Below are 19,491 nucleotides of genomic sequence, written 5' to 3'. Positions count from 1 at the left end.
GTCATACTATAAATACACGTACCCTTTTAGGTTAGTAAAATCAAGTATAAAACAATGTGGAAGAACTGAAAAGCTGGGTATTACATAGACTACACTTACCACCTGGGCTACAGCACCCTCTCTGAATTCAGTAGGGGAGATCGTTTGGGTTTTTTTTTTTTCAAACTTTTTATTTTGTATTGCAAGAGACCCCGTTTAATTCCTGGGTCGGGAAGATCCGCTGGAGAAGGGATAGGCTACCCGCTCCAGTATTCTGGCCCGGAGAATTCCATGGAGTGTTTAGTCCATGGGGTCACAAAGAGTCGGACAGGACTGAGCGACTTTCACTTTTGCTTTAATTCTTCCCCAAACCCCCTGCTCATCGAGGCTGGCACATAACATTGTGTAGAGTTCCATGTGCTGTATAATAGGTCTTTGGCTATCAGAAATGGTGTCTTTTTTTCAGTTTGGTTTCGTATAATACTATGTCCCTGCTCACCACCACCAGGTGAGTTCTGTGAATATATTTTTAGCTGAGGTATAATTAACATATATTAATTTCAGGACTATAACATAATGATTTGATGTTTATGTTGCAAAAGGATCACCACCTTAAGTCTAGTTAACATTTATCACTATACATAGTTATGAATTTTCTTCTTGTGATGAAAACTTTTTACTCCTTTAGCAACTTTCAAATTTGCAACAGTGTGATAAATTATCAATACCATACTATTTATTATATATACATACCATGCTGAATATATATGTATGCTGCTAAGTCACTTCAGTCGTGTCAGACTCTGTGCGACCCCACAGACGGCAGCCCACCAGGCTCCCCTGTCCCTGGGATTCGCCAGGCAAGAACCCTGGAGTGGGTTGCCATTTCCTTCTCCAATGCGTGAAAGTGAAAAGTGAAAGCGAAGTCGCTCAGTCGTGTCCTACTCTTAGCGACCCCATGGACTGTGGCCTACCAGAGTCCTCCGTCCATGGGATTTTCCAGGCAAGAGTACTGGAGTGGGGTGCTATTGCCTTGGGGTGCCATGTATATATACATATATATGTGTGTGTGTATATATATATATATATATACTGGAGCAGGCATTGGCAGCCCACTCCAGTACTCTTGCCTGGAAAATCCCATGGATGGAGGACCCTGGTAGGCCGCAGTCCATGGGGTCGCTGGGAGTCGGACACGACTGAGCGACTTCGATTTCACTTTTCACTTTCACGCATTGGAGAAGGAAATGGCAACCCACTCCAGGGTTCTTGCCTGGCGAATCCCAGGGACGGGGGAGCCTGGTGGGCTGCCGTCTATGGGATCGCACAGAGTTGGACACGACTGAAGCGACTTAGCAGCAGCAGCAGTAGTATATATATATATATATATCCCCTCCAAGCATTTTGTCCCCACCCCACCACCCCACCACACCATCCCTCCCCTCCCCACTAATGTGTTCTCTGTAGCTCTGAGCTCTGTTGTTTTGTTTTTAGGTTCCATATGTAAGTAAGATCATAGGGTGTTTGTCTTTCTCTGGATTAATTCACTTAGCATTATGCTCTCAAGGTCTATCCATATTCTTGCAAATGGCAAGGTTTTGTTTTTTTTATGGCTGATTAATACTCCATTGTCAGAGAAGGCAATGGCACCCGACTCCAGTACTCTTGCCTGGAAACTCCCATGGATGGAGGAGCCTGGTGGGCTGCAGTCCATGGGGTCGCTAAGAGTCGGACACGACTGAGCAATTTCACTTTCACTTTTCACTTTCACGCATTGGAGAAGGAAATGGCAACCCACTCCAGTGTTCTTGCCTGGAGAATCCCAGGGACGGGGGAGCCTGGTGGGCTGCTGTCTGTGGGGTCACACAGAGTCAGACATGACTGAAGTGACTTAGCATAGCATAGCATAATACTCCATTGTACATATATATGTATGTACATATGCTGCATTTTCTTTTTAAATTCATCCATCAGTAGACATGATTGTTTCCATATCTTGGCTTTTATAAATAATATGGCAATGAATCTGGGAGTGAATCTATCTTTTTGAGTTAATGTTTTCATTTTCTTTGGATAAATACCCAGAAGTGGAATTACTGGATCATATAAGTGGTTCTGTTTTTAAATTTTGGAGGAACCTCCATACTGTTCATGGTGGCTGCACCGGTTTACATTCCTATCAGCAGTGTCCAAGGGTTCTTGAACATTTCTCCACACTGAGCATTTCTCTACATTTTCACCAACACTTGTTATTTCTTGTCTTTTTGATAACAGCCATTCTAACAGGTGTGAAAAGATACCTCATTGTGGTTCTGATCTGCATTTCCCTAATGACTGGTGATATTGAGCATCTTTTCATGTATCTGTGGCCATCTTGTATGTCTTTGAAAAAAATTATCTGTTCAGATCTGTCCATTGTTTAATCAGATTGTTTGTGGGTTTTATTTGCTACTGAGTCGTATGAGGTTTTTAAAAATATATTTTGGATCTTAACCCTCTAGCAGACATATGATCTGCAAATATGTTCTCCCCTTTAGTAGCTTGCCTTTTTGCTTTGTTGATGGTTTCCTTTGCTACGCAGAAGCCTTTTTAGTTTAATGTGGACTCGTTTATTTTTGTTCCTGTTGCCTTGGCTTTTGGTGTCAGATCTGAAAAATCAGCACCAAGACTGACGACAAGGAGCTTACTACCTATGTTTTCTTCTAGGAATTTTATGATTTCAGGTGTTACATTCAAGTCTGTAGTCTATTTGGGGTTGGTTTTTGTGCATGGTGTTAGACAGTGGTCCAGTTTTGTTCTTTTGAATGTGGCTGCCAGTTTTCCCAGCACTGTTTATTGAAGAGACAGTCCTCTATTCATTCAGTGTTCTTTGCTCTTTGTTGTAAATTAATTGACTGTATAAGCACTGGTTATTTCTGGGCTTTCTACTCTGTCCCATTGATCTGTGTGTTTGTTTTCAAGCCAATAACATACTGTCTTTTATTACTATAAGTTGGTCATATAGTTTGAAATTGGGAAGCATGATGCCTCAAGCTTTTTTCTTTCTCAAGATTGTTTTGGCTATTCTGAGTCTTTGTGATTCCATACAAATTTTAGGATTGTTCCATTTCTGTGAAAAATCCGTTTGGAATTTTGATAGGGATTGCATTGAATCTATAGATTTCTTTTGGTAGTATGGACATTTTACCAATATTAATTCTCCCAAAACACAAGCACAGAATATCTTTCCATTTATTTGCATTTTCTTCAGTTTCTTTCATCAGTGTCTTACAGTTTCAGTGTACAAATCTTTCACTTTCTTGGTTAAATTTATTCCTGAGTATTTATTTCTTTTGGTATTTTATCCTATCATATTCCCTACCATAAATATTATTATACATTTAAATAGTTTTATTTTTTAATGTCCTATAATCTTAAAGCTCTGTGTGTAAAGAAAAAGTTATGGAATGAATTATCACTGCAATTAGTATTAATAGAAATTTGACTTAAGACACCGCTGTTAGAACTTTTCAACATGTCTCATCTGTCCCTTAAGTCTTCTCATAGTCAGTTAAGAGATTGCCCTTCTTTTTAAAAATTCCTTATTTCTTTATTTTTGGCTGCTTTGGGTCTTTGTTGCTGGGTGAGGACTTTCTCTAGTTATGTCGAGTGGGGGCAACTCTCTAGTGACAGTGCATGGGCCTCTCATTGCCGTGGCTTCTCTTGTTGCGGAGCACGAGGGGTCTAGAGCACACAGGCTTAGTAGCTGCCGCTCTCGGGCTCAGGAGTTGCGGCTCGTGGGCTTCAGAGCTCCAGGTCAGTAGTTGTGGTGCATGGACTTAGTTGTCCCTCAGCATGTGGAGTCTTCCCGGGCCATATTTTTCGAGCAGAATATGGGCCTGATCTGATTTGTGACTTGAAAAGATCACCCTGGCTTCATATGGAGGCAGATGTGGAAACAGGGAACCGTTGGGAAGGTATTACAGTAGTCACGATGACATGATGTCAAGCATCTTTTCATATACTGATCTGCCATCTCTATATCTTCCTTGATGTGTCCAGGTCTTTCACCCATTTTAAAAATTGGGTTGTTTGCTTCCTGATTATTGAATTTTAAGAGTTCTTTGTATATTTTGGATAATCAGACTCTATCACATATAACTTTTGCAAATATTTCTCCTAGTCTGGACTTGTCTCATTCTCTTGACCTTTATGTTTATCTTTTAATGTTCACAGGGTTAGTAGGCATGACCCTTCTTTTACTTCTGATGTGTCTTCTCCCCTTTTTACTGGTTATCCTAGAAAAGCATTTGTCAATTTTATTGATCTTTTCAAAGAACCAACTTTTGATTTCCTTGATTTTCTGTTAATTCTCTGCTTTCAATTTCATTGATTTCTGCTCTAATTATTATTATTTCTTCTCTTCTGCTTACTTTGAATATATTTGCTACTCTTTCTTTAGTTTCCTTCAGTGGAAGCTTAACATATTGATTTTAGATGTCTTCTTTTCTAACATTCAATGATATAATTCAGTGTTACAATTTCCCTCCAAGCATTGCTTCTACTGTATCTCATAAATTTTGATAGGTTATATTTTCATTTTCATTTGATCCTAAATATTTTTATTTCTCTAGATAATTTTTCTTTGACCCATGTGTTATTTAGAAGTGTGTTCTTTAATTTTCAAATATTTGGCGATATTCCAAAATACCCCCAAATATTTTAGAATATTTCTGTTATTGATTTAATTGGTTTCTACTGTGATCAAAAGCCATATTTTGTATGTCTGTTCTTTTAAATATGTTATGGTGTGTTTCGTGTCTTTTGATATATATACCTGTCTTTTGATGTACATACACATGCATGTTTCCTAGATGTAAACCTTCGAGTAAAATTGTGGATCACAAAATAAGTGTATATTTGGCTGTAGTGAATACTGATAGACAAGTTTTCCAAAGTGGCTGTAACAATTACACCCCCCACCAAGCATGCACTAGAGTTCCATGTGTTCCACAGCTTTGCCTTTGCTCTGTGTTACGTTTTAAATTCTGTAGCCATTGTGGTGGGTGTGTAGTAGTGTCTCATTATAGTGTTAATTTGCATTTCCCTGATGACTAAAGCAGTTAAGCATGTTTAACTGCGTGCTCAGATGCTCAGTTGTGTTTGACTCTTTTGTGACCCCATGGACTGTAAACCACCAGGCTCCTCTTGTCCATGGATTTCCCAGAGTGGGTTGCCATTTCCTTCTCCAGGGGATCTTTGCTGACTCAGGGATCGAACCAAAGTCTCCTGCACTGGCAGTAGATTCTTTTCCACTGAGCCACCTGGGAAGCACTATTTTTTCTTGTCACTTAACTTCAGTTCAGTTCAGTCACTTCAACCCCATGGACTGCAGCACACCAGGCTTCCCTGTCCATCACCAACTCCCGGAATTTACTCAAACACGTGTCCATAGAATCGGTGATGCCATTCAACCATCTCGTCCTCTGTTGTCCCCTTCTCCTCCTGCCTTTAGTCTTTCCCAGCATCAGGGTCTTTTGCAATGAGTCAGCTCGTTGCATCAGCTGGCCAAAGTATTGGAGCTTCAGCTTCAGCATCAGTCCTTCCAATGAATATTCAGGACTGATTTCTTTTAGGATGGACTGGTTGGATCTCCTTGTAGTCCAAGGGACTCTCAAGAATTTTCTCCAACACCACAGTTCAAAAGCACCGGTTCTTTGGTGTTCAGTTTTCTTTATGGTCCAACTCTTACATCCATACATGACTACTGGAAAAACCATAGCTTTGACCATACAGACTTTTGTTGGCAAAGTAATATCTCTGCTTTTTAATATTCTATCTAGATTTGTCATTGCTTTTCTTCCAAGGAGCAAGTGTTTTTTAATTTCATGGCTGTAGTCAACATCTGCAGTTTTTTTGAAGCCCAAGAAAATAAAGTCTGTCACTGTTTCCATTGTTTCCCCATCTATTTGCCATGAAGTGATGGGACCAGGTGTCATGATCTTAGTTTTCTGAATGTTGAGTTTTAAGCCAGCTTTTTCACTCTCCTCTTTCACTTTCATCAAGAGGCTCTCTAGTTCCTCTTCGCTTTCTGCCACAGGGGTGGTGTGGGTTCTTTACCACTGAGCCACCTGGGAAGCCCTATCTTTTCCTGTCCTCATTGGCTTTTGGATCCCACTTTGGTCAAATGCTGTGTCTTTGGTCCCCTCCCTCCCCGCTTCTGCTGGATTGTGTTTCCTTATTGCATTGTAGCTGTTGTTGCTATATTCTGAATATGAATTCTTTGTTTGATAAATCTATTGCAAATATCTTCACCTACTCCCTGGGTTGTTTTTAATCCTCTTCATAGTGTCGTCTCATGAACAGAATTTACTTTTAATGACATCCAGTTTATCAGTCTTTCCCTTTGTGTTTGGTGTTTTCTAAAAGTTGATGTCATTGTCATCAACCTGATTTTACAGAGAAGCTAACAGAAGTGCTGGGCACTGGTGCTCTCAGGGCCTGGAGGAAAGCGAGGCAGACCCTGGGCAGCAAACAGCAGTCACTGTCTGCAGATGTGCCCAGGAGGTGCATGACTCTTAATCTCTCCTCAAGTTTTTATCCCTAGACACTCACCTAGTCCTGGCCCTCCCAAAGTCTGAAAAGACCCCTCTAGGTTTATCCCTTTCGGTCTAGACTAGGCCAAAAGAATTTTAATTGTATTCTCTGAATTTAGAAGTCAAGTAACTAAAATCACTTTTTCTTCTCCAGTAAAATAGAGCTAAGTGATCATCCTGCTCGGCCTACCTAACACTGACAGCTGATGAAAGGTACCAAGGCCTCTGCTTTGCTTAAAATGTTCTCAATTTTCCTGGATAGGTGACTTTGAATGAGCTGCGCTCAGAGTTTGAGAAGCAAAAATCCCTGGTGGCTCAGTGGTGAAGAACCCTCCCGTCAATACAGGAGACCCGGATTTGATCCCTGGGTCCGGAAGATTCCCTGTAGAAGGAAGTGGCGATCCACTCCAGTATTCTTTCCTGGGAAATCCCACGGCCAGAGGAGCCTGGCGGGCTACAATACATGGAATCACAAAAGAGTCGGACACGACTTAGCGACTAAAACAACAACTTGCTTTACAAGAGGATCTTAGGAGCCTTCCAGGAGCTTTCCAGAGGGTGGAGCGCCTGGGACAGGCAAAGGAGGGGCCGGGAGGTGTTTCCCGGGCAAGGAGGTCCCGCAGGCTTTTAAACGCGGCATCCGCGCGAAAACCCGGATCCAGGATCGCCGGGCCTGGACGCGCTCGGGGTTATTATCCCTTCTCTCAAATCTCCTCTCCGAGTCTTCGCTCGAGCTGCGGCTGGGAAGCGAACCGAAAGTGAAAAACTGCGGGGCTGCACCCGGCAGAGCGCACCTCCTTCTCCGCGCTGCGGTGAGTAGCATCTTCAAGGTCTTTCCTGAGCGATGGCTTGGTGGGAGCAGGGTCTCGGTGCGGAGAACCGAAAAGAGACTTTAAAGAGGCGCGCCGAAGCTGAGACTCTGCTCACCGAACTCACAGCCCCAGGGAAACCTCTTTGTGCCCAGAAGGGAGTGTGTGTCCTGAGAAAGTGTCCGCGTCCGCTTTGGGAAGCCTTGGGCAGCGCTTTCCAGGGGCCCTCCCTGAGATGCAAACCCATCTGGCTGCTGAAAAGCACAGGTGGGAGGGAGGTGATGTGCGGGGGCCTCGGCGAGAGCGGTTTCCCGCCCGCTCCCCCGTCCCCGCACCTCCCCCCAAGGAACGTTTCGCATCCCTCCCCCGTCTGCCACCATCTTCCCAGCCCCACTAACTCCAGAATCTAACTCCACCTCTGTGCGCTGTGAACAGCTTCCTTCTCCCTGTCTTGAGTCGAGCATCACTTGTTGCTAGAATTGTGTGCTGAAGTAGGAGCGAGGCTGGCTGTCCAGTTGGGGAGAGCGTTGCCTATTTAAGGCAGAAGATGCTCTGGGAAAACCCCGGATCTGCAGGCTTTGCCCACGATATGCAAGCCATTTCTTAAGTATTTTGGTACCCGATTAGCATCCTCAGAATAGAACACATTTTATGTAAGCTATGGAAAGAACATTGGCGTGATTTTAAGACGTTTCCTGGGACTCTTAATGATTCTATAATATGTAGCAAATGCCACGCAAAATGACTGTTTTTCTTAACACCATGGCTCCAGCAGGCTGCCCCCTCCAAACCCCCAACACCACCAACAGAATCCCCCCCTCACCCGCGTCCGCACAGCGGTCAGAGATAGTCAGGGAGAGTAGTATTCATGTCCGGACTTGGGTTGTTTATTTCAGTTGAGGGCTAGGTGCAGTTTTGAATTTGGCAAGTTGGTCTTCAGGACCTCGCTCCCCTTTTATGTCCTCCATTCACTGAAGATGAGACCCGCCCCCACGCCTGACGCTCAGGGCCACTCGTGGACGTGTTAGTGACGTCACTCTACAACTGGGGCATTGTTTCTCCTGCCCGGCCCACGTGGTCTCTAGAGGAGGACCTGGATCCTGTCTCTCTGCCTTGAATAAGCAACCCCGGGTATTTGCACAATGAAGTGGCAGAGAAACCAGTCTAGCCTCAGTGTTAGAACTTTCTCCCTCTCCTGCCTGAAGAGGAGGCTGCATCTTTTAAGTCAGCCCCTTTTTTGAAATTGCTGTGGTGACTTCATTTGCTGCCTTCCTGCTAGATGGCAGTGTGTAACAGTGAATTTAAATACACAGTCTCAACCGTTACTGTTCTTATGGCTCATCTTTTACTCTTCAGTTTAAAAAAAAGTAGTTTTCAAGTTTTATCTTACCACAAACAACATATTTGAAAAAAATTTCAAACCAGAAATAAAGTTAGGAAATAAAGAAAATGAACATATTGTTTTGACAAACAATGATGTTATTCATATAAGTGTAAGCATTGCTCAGTTTGCAGGCATTTCCAACCCATATTTAAATACTTTCTAAATTTGGAATGTAAAAAGTTGATTTCAGGTGCTCTGTGATGACCTAGTTGGGTAAGAGGGGTTGGGGGTGGGAGTGAGGTCCCAGAGGGAGGGGATATATGTACACATGTAGCTGATTGACTTCATTTTGCAGCAGAAACTAATACAACATTGTAAAGCAATTATATTTTTTAGAAAAGAATTGTTTTCAGTATTAAATCCAGTACCTATTTCACATACTGCTTAGCATTCTATTAATACAATAAACATTTGTAGTAGAGTTCTTGACTATGAATTTTTTTAAATTAAAAACAATTAAGTTCATCTTTATTGACAGTATTTTTCAGATATTTATTTACTTGAAAATAAGATCTCAGTTTTTAAAAGTAATGCTGAATTAGTCAAAAGGAGAATGAAGATCAAGTAACCCTAAATTGTCATATGAAATATTTCTTGTTTTATATTTCCAGAAATCTTTAGTTTGTGATGACTCCACTTGTCCCGATTACTGTCTCTTTACTTGATTGGCTTTTCTTCTATGGAGTGTTCCTGGGCACTGTTCATGAGATCAGAGAACTTAATTTTGGGATGAAGATCCCCAGAAGATCATTTGTTCCAGCTCTTTGTTTTTGGGCACATGAAGTATTAGCCAGATTTTATCATGTTATTTGATTGTTTCCTCACTCATGATTACAGGAATGATCAAAGCAGCTGAGGAATTTTAGTTCCTATCTTTGCCAGAAAGGAAAATTGTTACAGAATAACCAGTAAGACCTTCCTGGAGAAAGAACAGTTATAAAGAACACCTTCCAAGGAAAAAGCAGCTCAGCTCTTAGTGTCATACAGAATCTTCCCAATAGTGGACCCCCGTCTTCCATTTAAAAAACCTATTGTTTTTGAATGCTTCTGTTTGGGTCTTCATGTCAGTCTTTTTGTTTAGTTCTTTAGTGGGTTTGTTTTTATCTAGAAACTAGACCCACTAAGTGAGATTGTATTAATACTGTATACCTTGGGTGCTTCAGTTTGTGTCTGGAATTTAAGAATTTAAGAATGGCATCACTTTCAGGAGTAGAAGAATGAAGGTGCTCATGCTGCCACTTCCATCCTCCCATTAATCTTTTTTATTAATACAGTCTTTTTTTTTAAATTAAAAAAAGGGTATTTATTTATTTATTCGGTTGCTCTGGCTCTTAGTTGCAGCATGTGGGATCATGGGAGTTCTCTAGTTGCCACGTGCAAGTTCTAGTTCCCCAGCTAGGAATTGAACCTGGCACCCCTGCAATTGAGAGTATGGAGCCTTAGCCAGTGGACCACCAGGGAAGCCCCTAATCACCAGTCTTGATTCCAGCAGCTGCCAGTATCCCTTTCTCTCTCGTGAGTCTCTGTTTGTCTCTCCTGCAATGTGTGCTTGGTCCAAGAGGATGACCCTCCCAGACAGAAATCTGTAAGGCAGAGCACCACTCAAAAAAAAAAGAAAAAAAAGCTCAACAAAGTATGCAGTCCATTAAAAAAGAGTGAGGAACACATTAACACAAATAAGCGTTAATAAAGAAAATGAGACGAAAAGGGAAACTGTGGAACCACCACACCATGCTCATCAGGTGCCCAAGGGACAGTCTTTCTGCAAATTAACAACACTGGTCAACTTTTTAATGTTCAACGGTTATTTTATATTCATCCAATAAAGCAGCTTTAAAGAGTTGCCTAACCTCCCCCAGCATTCTGTCCACTGATGTAGTAGAAATAAGCCCAATGAATGGCCATATATCATCTGACCTGGCACTAGGGTGGAGTAAAGCTTCTCAAAGCAGATAGCCTTGAATGCCCAGAATGGCTCTGAAAGAGGTATGGGTCTTGCAGGTAGGGACCAGAGCACAGAACAAGAAACTATATTCCACGAACAGTTAGAACAAAGGGCTTGTCAGGTAGAAGGTGGAGAAGTAGGGCGGAGTCCAGAGACTCTTGTTTTCTAAGCTAATGAATTTGGTCTTTATCTTGAACACTTGGCATTGAAATCCGTTGATGGATTTTAATCAGAGGAGAGATACCCAGTCTACATTCCAACAACATCTCTGAGCTGAGTGGGGGATGCTAGCAGGTCAGAAATCCTAGTTATCAGACTTTTGATTTTTTTTTTTTCTTTGCCACACCAAAAAGCATGTGGCAGCCTAGTTCCCCAACCAGGGATCGAACCTGACCTAGAAACACAGTCTTAACACTGGACTGCTGGGGAAGTCCTTATCAGGCTTTTGGAGTCACCAAGTAGGAATAGATATGGAGTGTTGGTGAAGTCAAGTAGAGTCAAAGGCAATTAGTTCAAAATTGCCTGGAGATTTGTCCAGAGGCCCTTAGACTTTCCTAACTGCCTGCCATGTCATCTGTCTTTCCTAGGACAGCAGCCCCTACTTAAGGGATGCTCCGAGGATTTTATATATTATGAAATGAAAACATCTTGGAATGTTTTCGTTTGAGAAACGACACTTTGGTGTGAATAACATGTCTGGTAATTAGACATATTCCTTCAAAAGACTCCCCCTGGCATAACCTCAAACTCAGTTAAGAGTCAATTATTAACCCAATGACTTCCCTGGTGGCTCAGACGGTAAAGCATTTGCCTACAATGTGGGAGACCTGGGTTTGATCCCTGGGTCAGGAAGATCCCCTGGAGAAGGAAATGGCAACCCGCTCCAGTATTCTTGCCTGGAAAATCCCATGGACAGAGGAGCCTGGTGGGCTACTGTCCATGGGGTCGCAAAGAGTCGGACACGACTGAGCGACTTCACTTTACTATTAACCCAAATGACTCACCAGTTACTAGAGGAGAGAGGATCTAAGACTTCCCAGAGCTCCCTGGTGGGTGTCACCCAGGGTTGGCTACTCATTTTCCACTCAGGACCACAGGGCAGAAATCACCTGAGTCCCATGGCTGAGACCCTTGACCCACACCGGGGACCAGCCCTGCATGGCTGGGGCCGTGTGGGAAGCTGGCATCCTCAGGCTGCTAATTCACCAAGATGTCCAGTCTCCCTCCTGTCCATTTTAATTCAACATAAAACAGAGAACCTGGAAATGATTTTGGGCTGAAAGTGTTGCTGCTTTTAATGGGACAGCCCTTGCAGGACTATGCAGTGGTGACTCTCAGCTCCAGACCCCTCTCCAGGCGGCAGATGGCCGGCCCCAGGCCGTGTGCATGGCCCAACGATGCGTCTCAGAGCTCAGCGCTTGGGTCAGGCGGGTCGGTTAGTGAGTCCACTTCAGCTGTTATTGACCTGCTTGAGCAAACACACACTGCTCCAGCCTGAGAAGGGGTGTTCTGGGGGTGCTCTCTTAGAAGTGAGGGTCTGAGATTCACCCTGAGGGTGATGAGGAAACAGAAGAGAGCTTTCTTCTTGGGGTCCCTTTGTCTTAGAGCTTGTCGGCCTTCAGGGTGCTCTCTGCAGGTCCATCTGTCCCCCCCGTCAGGGAACCGCTGATTTGATGACAAACTCCCGGGTAACTCGTGCAGTATGTGTATTAGATTGATGTGCCCCAAGGCCTGGTTGGCTGCTGCCTGCTCTAAATCATCAGACCAGCTACCCTAGCTGATTCTGTTCTTTAGTGCTGGGTGTTTACCCACAGCTCAGTCCTCGAGACCGTACTGTATACATCTCATTTGGGAACTATGACCTCTATTGAGATTCTTTGGATGAAAGAGATTTTTGTAACCTTAAATTCTTCTGGCATGATTTGTGAAAAAGTGAAAGTGTTAGTCGCTCATTTGTCTCTGAATCTTTTGTGCCCCAGTGGACTGTAGCCCTGTATCCCATGACTCCTCTGACCCATGGAATTCTCTAGGTAAGAATCCTGGAGTGGGTTGCCATTTCCTTCTCCAGAGGATCTTCCCAACCCAGCGATGGAACCCGTGTCTCCTGCGTTGCATGTGGATGGTTTACCTGCTAAGCCACCAGGGAAGCCCAGAATGAGAATCAGAAGAGCAAACGTTTCTTGGATATTTCTTTTGTGTCAGGCTCTGAAATAAGTGTTTTACCAATTTTACCTCATAGAATTGTCACAGTAACTCTCTAATTGGGCACCTCTATGACCTGTATTTTGGGAATTGAATCGTGGAATCACCGACAGTCTGAGGAGTTGAGATTTGAATCCTGGCAGGCTGACAGGAGCCCGTTTTCCTAGACCCTGTGGATTGTAAGACTTCCGCGGATGAAAAAAAAAGAGCTTTTGGCTGTCTCTGAGACCAAGAGTCATTTTGTTGCTGAGGGGAAGAAACAGCCTGGACTTAAAAGTTGATCAAGGTAGATGCGTGAGAGGGTTTTAAAACCAAGGTTTTAAAGCAGAATTCTGCATCACTTGTGTATTTCTCATTGGATCTTCAGTTCCATATCTGAGAGGTGTACAGTCAGATCTTAGGACCGGGCCCTTGGAGCACACCCTTCCTCTGAAATGTGGATCCTTGCTCTCCTCTGAACTCCACAGTGTGGTTTGCTCAGCATGTTTGACTTTAGGGAACCCCAGGGATAAGAGGCATTCTGTGGGACTATTTAGTTCATTTGAAAAGCTTTTGGAAAAGACCATCCATTTCAGATAGATGGGCACCTTATTCCGAGACATCCAGAGAACCATACTGCCCACACAATCCACTGCTTTAGTGCACTTGGTGTAAAAGACTAAGCAAATATGGGGCTGGTGCACTGGGACGACCCAGAGGGAGGGCAGGGGAGGGAGGAGGGAGGAGGGTTCCGGATGGGGAACGCAGGTATACCTGTGGCGGATTCATTTCAATATTTGGCAAAACTAATACAATATTGTAAAGTTTAAAAATAAAATTAAAAAAATAAAAAATAAAATTAAAAAAAGACTAAGCAAATAAAGCAGTAATCTAAATTCCTTATGTTGTGGCCAAAGTGGTTTTCCCTGGCGGGAACTGAGGTTAGTCAATCATTTGCCATTTCTGAGCAAAGCCTGAAACTTTTGTTCTTTCCCTAATTTTTACAGGACTGAGTGGACAGTCACGGCTATTTCTGCTCCACTTCTCTGTTCTTTTGAAACTTAGATGAAAGGAAATGATCACATGTCAGTGACTTTTGGAATTCCAGTCTAATGGCAAAGAAAATTAAGTGGAAGCATCATTTTAGTCTCGGGACCTGATTGTCGATCTCTCACTCTCCTCTAATGGACTGTATGACCTCGAGCAAGTCTCTTCACCTCTCTGGTCTTGGTGTCCTTATCTATGAGTGAGGTGTTAGGTCTAAATGATCCCAAAGATTCCTTTTAGTTTTAGAGCTTTTTGTTTCTACACTGCAGCCCTGCAAGACTGCATTAATAAAATCTCCTGTGCTAAGGCCAAACTATTGTTCATTTGTTACAGGTATTTTTTGGATGTCTTCTGGTTTAAAGAATCCCCAGCTGCTCTGATGATAGCTTAAGAAGACTGCATGCTGTTCCCTTTCAATGCCAAGCCGGGCGCCCTCAGAACCTCACTTCTCAGTCCTTCATGGAGCCCGGGTCCCAGCAGGAATGGCAGCGGAGGAAATTGGCACGCAGATGGTTCCTCCACGTGAAGTTGTCTTGGTCTGCGGGCCGACTCGAGAACACCTGGTAACCAGGCTCGCCCTCTGTCAGTCACCCAGGGCAGGGCAGCATGGTGCGGATTCAGAGGGGGAAGCTTCTGGCATTTTGCCTGTGCGTCATGGCTACCGTCTTTCTGCTCATCACACTCCAGGTACCAAGAGCTTGGGTCGTGTAGTGTTGATTTCTGGGCCTCTACCCCTACCCCCACCCCCATCCCATGCTCGCCAAGGACTTTACTTTTTGCTTCATCTCTCAGGGTCAGGATGTTCTCTCTAAGGCAAGAAAAATACTTTCTTTTTATAACATATGGAATTGAGGTTTAGTGAGTGGATGTGGTAGGTAGAAACAAGATCAGTGAGTCGGGAAATCAGTTTGTGACGCGCAGGATCCTAGTTTTAAGATTTTTTGGATGTGGACCATTTTTAAAGTCTTTATTGAATTTGTTGCAATATTGTTTCCTGGTTCGAACCAGGGATCGAACCCACAACCTCTGCATAGGAGGGTAAAATCTTAGCTACTGGACCACCGGGGAAGTCCAGAGTCCTGGTTCTAGTAGGGCCCTGTCGGTCTTGTTGGCTGAAGACAGCTCTGAACAAAGAAGCTCTCAATGTATCCATGGGGACTGCCTAACAGCCCAAATTGTGCTACTGATGGTGAAATGCAGTTAAGATCCAGATGAAGGTTTAGCTTGGATGATTTCCTCCCAAGTCTTGACCCCTTCTGAAAGATGCCATTCTTAAAGAAGCAGTGACTATTCCAAGGACACCCTAGTTTGTTCTGCAGAACACAAACGTCGGCATTAATAAATTTGTTGGTAGTAGGGTGAATGAACTGAAGCATTTCTTCAGTCCTCCCGTTTCTCTCATAGGGTTGGTTCTTCTGAACTTCATTTGCTGATTTCAAAGTAAAATAAAAATTTCACAGTGAAGGTAAAATATAAATATGAGTTCAGATTTTTTAGCCCCCACTTGTGTCCCTCCTGTCCGTTTCAAAATCCAAAAGGACTTTTAAAGATTACTTGTGGATGTGAGTAGTTCACATACAGGCCTGATGGAGACAAAGCGTCCTCTGGGCGTTTTATTCTGGAGGATTGCCCTTCTCCTTGCTTAGGACTGAATGAATGAATGCTTACACCAACACTTTGGCAAGTAGTCTGCACTGTTTCCACCACCTTCTGCTGCCAGGTTGAGATTCTGATCAGAGCAGACCCCTGTCTCTCTGTCTCTCTTGGAGGTAAGGATCTAGGACCTGCTTGAGCTGGAAAGGCTGCAGTTTTCTGCTTCATTCTGTGGGAAATTATGAGAAAGCTTTGATCTTACTAGACATTTGACCTCTTTTCCAGGCTTGAGGAATGCCTGTGTACAAGTGAAGAATTTTGCTTTTGATGTCAGAATAAATTACCATGCTTTTGGTAGGCATGTCCTCTCTAAGTTTCCAGAATAGAAGAGGCAGTAGTTTGTCTATTGGAGCTGAACCTTTGCCTGGATCTTGATTGCAGTTTGCCGTTGGTGGTCTGATTTGGGGTGTTTCCCAGTCCTCATGGATACATTGAGTGTTTCATTGTTCAGCGTTGCTGTAATACTATTTTTATTTGAACACTATAAAATGAACAAATATAATGCCTGTATATTTAGTGTCATAGTCTGTTCACAGGTTGGAAAAGAGTTTCCAGACACGAGGCAGAATGAGAGGAGAACAGAGTTTATTAGAGTGGGGGACGCTATTAGAACAGTGGGCAGGTTCAAGGGAGAGCCGACCCCTTTTGTGGTCTCCGCAATACGGGAGACCTGGGTTCGATCCCTGGGGTGGGGAGATCCCCTGGAGGAGGGCATGGCAACCCACTTTGGTATTCTTCCCTAGAGAATCTCCATGGGCAGAGGGGCCCGGCAGGCTACAGTCCGTGGGGTTGCAAAGAGTCGGACATGACTGAGCGACTAAGCATAGCACAGCACAACCAATTTTTGTAGCCTCAAGACAGAGAAAATTCCTGCTGGAAGGGTAACATGAGATGATTGGTTAGGATGCTAGAGGGTAGGTATTTTTACCTAATATAAGGTCAGGGGGTTCCTGGCAATGGTTGCTATGGTGCTTAATCAGTTCCAGAGATGACCTTGGTGTAGGGGTCCACATCTGTGCCCTTGGTACAAGGCCGTACACCTGTGACCTTGGTAGAGAGCTCCACATTTAGGACCATTCCTGTTTTTACTGGCTTTTAGACTAGGCAAGGTGAAATAATTTGCCATGTAGGTAGGGAAAAGGAAGGCTAAATTAAAAAAAAAAAAAATCATGTCATGAATCCTGTATTAGTTTGCTAGGGCTGCCATATATAAAGTACCAAAGACTGGGTTGGGTGGCTTACACAATAGGAATCTATTTTCTCACAGTTGTGGAGGCTAGAAGTCCAAGGTCAAGGTGTCAGCAAGCAGGGTCGTCTCTCTGAGGCTCCTTCTTGGCCTTGTGGATGGCTGTCTTCTCCCTGGGTCTTCACACTGTCCTCTTCCTATACTTCTCTGCATCCCCGTCTCCTCTTTTTCTACAGACACCAGTCATATTGGATTAGGGCCCACTCTGATGACCTCTTTTTAACTTAATTGCCTCTTTAAAGACCCTGTCTCCTAGTTCAGTCACATTCTGAGGTGGGAGGGGTTAGGGCTTTAACATGAATTTGGCCAGGGGGGCGGGGGAGGGGGCACAGTCTAACCCAGGACAAATCTTACAACATGATTAATAATCTAAACTTGAAACAAGCTAAACTTTCATTGACTTACAGTTAAACTAAAGCATTGTGATTCTGTGGAGGAAGTCATTCATCTGAGACACTGTTTTTGATTCACATTTAACTATATTTTGTATATAGTATCTGTAGATTCTTTGGGTGTATGGTATCTTTACTTTTTTTTTTGAATTTTATCTACCTTTCAGTTGCACATATAACTGATGAAATCATTTTACAGCAAATCTAAGACATATTATTTCACTTGGACTTTCTTTAATGTGATTCTCTTACACAGGGGCCCCCAGTGTCCAAGATCTAATGCCTGATGATCTGGGGTGGAGCTGATGAAATAATAATAGATATAAAGTGCACGACAAGTGTTATGTGCTTGAATCATCTCGAAACCATCCTCCCCCCAGTTTCCTTCCCCAAGTACGTGGAAAAATTGTCTTCCACGAAATCGTTCCCAGGTGCCAGAAAGGCTGGGGAACCACCGCTCTCACAGATGGGAACTTTAAATTTAGTATAACCATATGACTGTTGTCATACATACTCAGCAAAATTAATATTACTCAGGACCATCTATGTCTCAGGCCATATTAAAGTTTCCCCAGTTATCTCAAAAAAACTTTTAACGGGTTGATTTGAATCTGGAGTAAACAAATCCACATTTTGAATTTATCTCAAGTTTTGTGGATTTTTTTCTATAAAAGTTTCTTCTGCCCCACATTTTATTCCATGTCATGGGTTTGTGGAAGAAACTAGGTCATTTGTCATTTTGAATTTCCCAGATTTTGGATTTGGCTGATTTTCTCCTCATGGTTTTGTTTAATATGTTCCTCTGTGCCCCGTATTTCTTACCACCTGGTACTGATGTCTGAGGCTAGACATTTTTTAAAAAGCTGTTTTGGTAGGACAGTCTCTCCTTAAAGCAATCCCTGTTATTTGGATATGACCTTATGTCTCGCACAGTAGATGCTGATGAGAAATGTGGAGTAAAATTTGTCTTCAAAGTTATACCCATGGCTTTCTCAACATGATTCTTTAAAGTCGCTGGTTGTACATTCGCAGGGAAAGGTTGGGTGAAAATATAGAGCATGTGTGGCTAAAGTCAACACCATTCCATCAAGCTCTGGGGAGTAGCCGTCTTATTGCCGTGCTGTGCTTAGTCACTCAGTCGTGTCCGACTCTTTGTGACCCCATGGACTGTAGCCCTCCAGGCTCCTCTGCCCATGGGATTCTCCAGGCAGGAACACTGGAGTGGGTTGTCATGCCTTCCTCCAGGGGATCGTCCCACCCCAGGGATCAAACCCAGGGCTCCCGCACTGCAGGCAGATTCATAAAAGTGCCAGGGATACTGTTGGCAAGGGTTTTTAGTTTTCAGTGACAGTTTTACTGTTCCAACGATGACTTTAGTGTCACAAATGATTCATGCTTTTTTCAAGGCTAATAGAATTCTTTCCTCCTTTTGGAATACTGTGTGGCTTTTTGCCAAGTGGCTCTTAATAGTTTTTTGGCCTTGGATCCCTCAGAGAATCCAGTGAACATTATAGACCCTCCCCTGGGAGTTACAGACCCTCCGTCACATCAGTGGTCAGGGGCCCTTTTCTGACACCAAAGGTAGCAAATGCGTAAAGAAGACTCCTCCCTTGGCTGCTGAGAGTGGGGCCTGAGGGCCAACAGATAGTCTCCTCTGTTGACTGGTGGAGCAGTTAATACATGAAAATATATCTTCTTTTAACTGCTTTATTCTTTGCACAGTCTGACTATTAATGTTTTGTTATATATGATGCAGACCATCCTCTACTTTTATACTGCTCTAACATATTTTGTAATTGTTAGAAATATATTACTTTTTTTTGTAATGCATTATATTCATTTGTATTACATTTGTTTGCCATCTGAGTATCAAACCTTAAAGTTTGATGAAATGGCAGCAGTTTTGCTTCTGATTTTCCTCTGCCCACCCGGCCCTCCAGATTACTTTGATTGGTGGCCTTGCTCTCCAGAACCCAGACTCTCTGTCTCTTTTTTAAATTTACTTATTTGGCTTTGAATGTGAATGTATGTCCTCAGCAGTGTCTGACTCTTCGCAACCCATGGACTGTAGCCCCCCAGGCTCCTCTGTCCATGGGATTTCCCAGGCGAGAATCCTGGAGTGGATTGCTATCTCCTTCTCCAGGGGATCTTCCTGACCCAGGGACGGAACCTGCATCTCCTATGTCTCCTGCATTGGCAGGTGGATTCTTCACCCCTGAGCCACCAGGGAAGCTGTACCAGGTCTTGTTAATAGTTGTGGCACGTGAGATCTTCGATCTT

At 43.4% G+C, this 19,491-nt stretch overlaps 1 protein-coding gene across 3 annotated transcripts in view; it reads left to right on the top strand.

The window, feature by feature from the left end:
• The first annotated feature begins 6,948 nt into the window (after positions 1–6,948).
• Positions 6,949–19,491, top strand: part of FUT10 (fucosyltransferase 10) — a 133,104-nt gene continuing 120,561 nt past the window's right edge. Inside the window, exons 1-2 of one of the 3 annotated variants that reach the window (XM_070781378.1) lie at positions 6,949–7,366; positions 14,254–14,607. In XM_070781378.1, the coding sequence (XP_070637479.1) occupies positions 14,527–14,607 (81 nt within the window). In that variant the 5' untranslated portion in view covers positions 6,949–7,366; positions 14,254–14,526. The remainder of the gene's footprint in view (positions 7,367–14,253; positions 14,608–19,491) is intronic. The other 2 variants (XM_070781377.1, XM_019953583.2) reach the window with 2 other exon arrangements.

The sequence above is a fragment of the Bos indicus genome, chromosome 27 (assembly GCF_029378745.1).
Source record: "Bos indicus isolate NIAB-ARS_2022 breed Sahiwal x Tharparkar chromosome 27, NIAB-ARS_B.indTharparkar_mat_pri_1.0, whole genome shotgun sequence".
Classification (NCBI taxonomy): domain Eukaryota; kingdom Metazoa; phylum Chordata; class Mammalia; order Artiodactyla; family Bovidae; genus Bos; species Bos indicus.
Note: the sequence above shows the minus strand (reverse complement) of the source record. Positions and strands in the feature narration are given on the sequence as shown.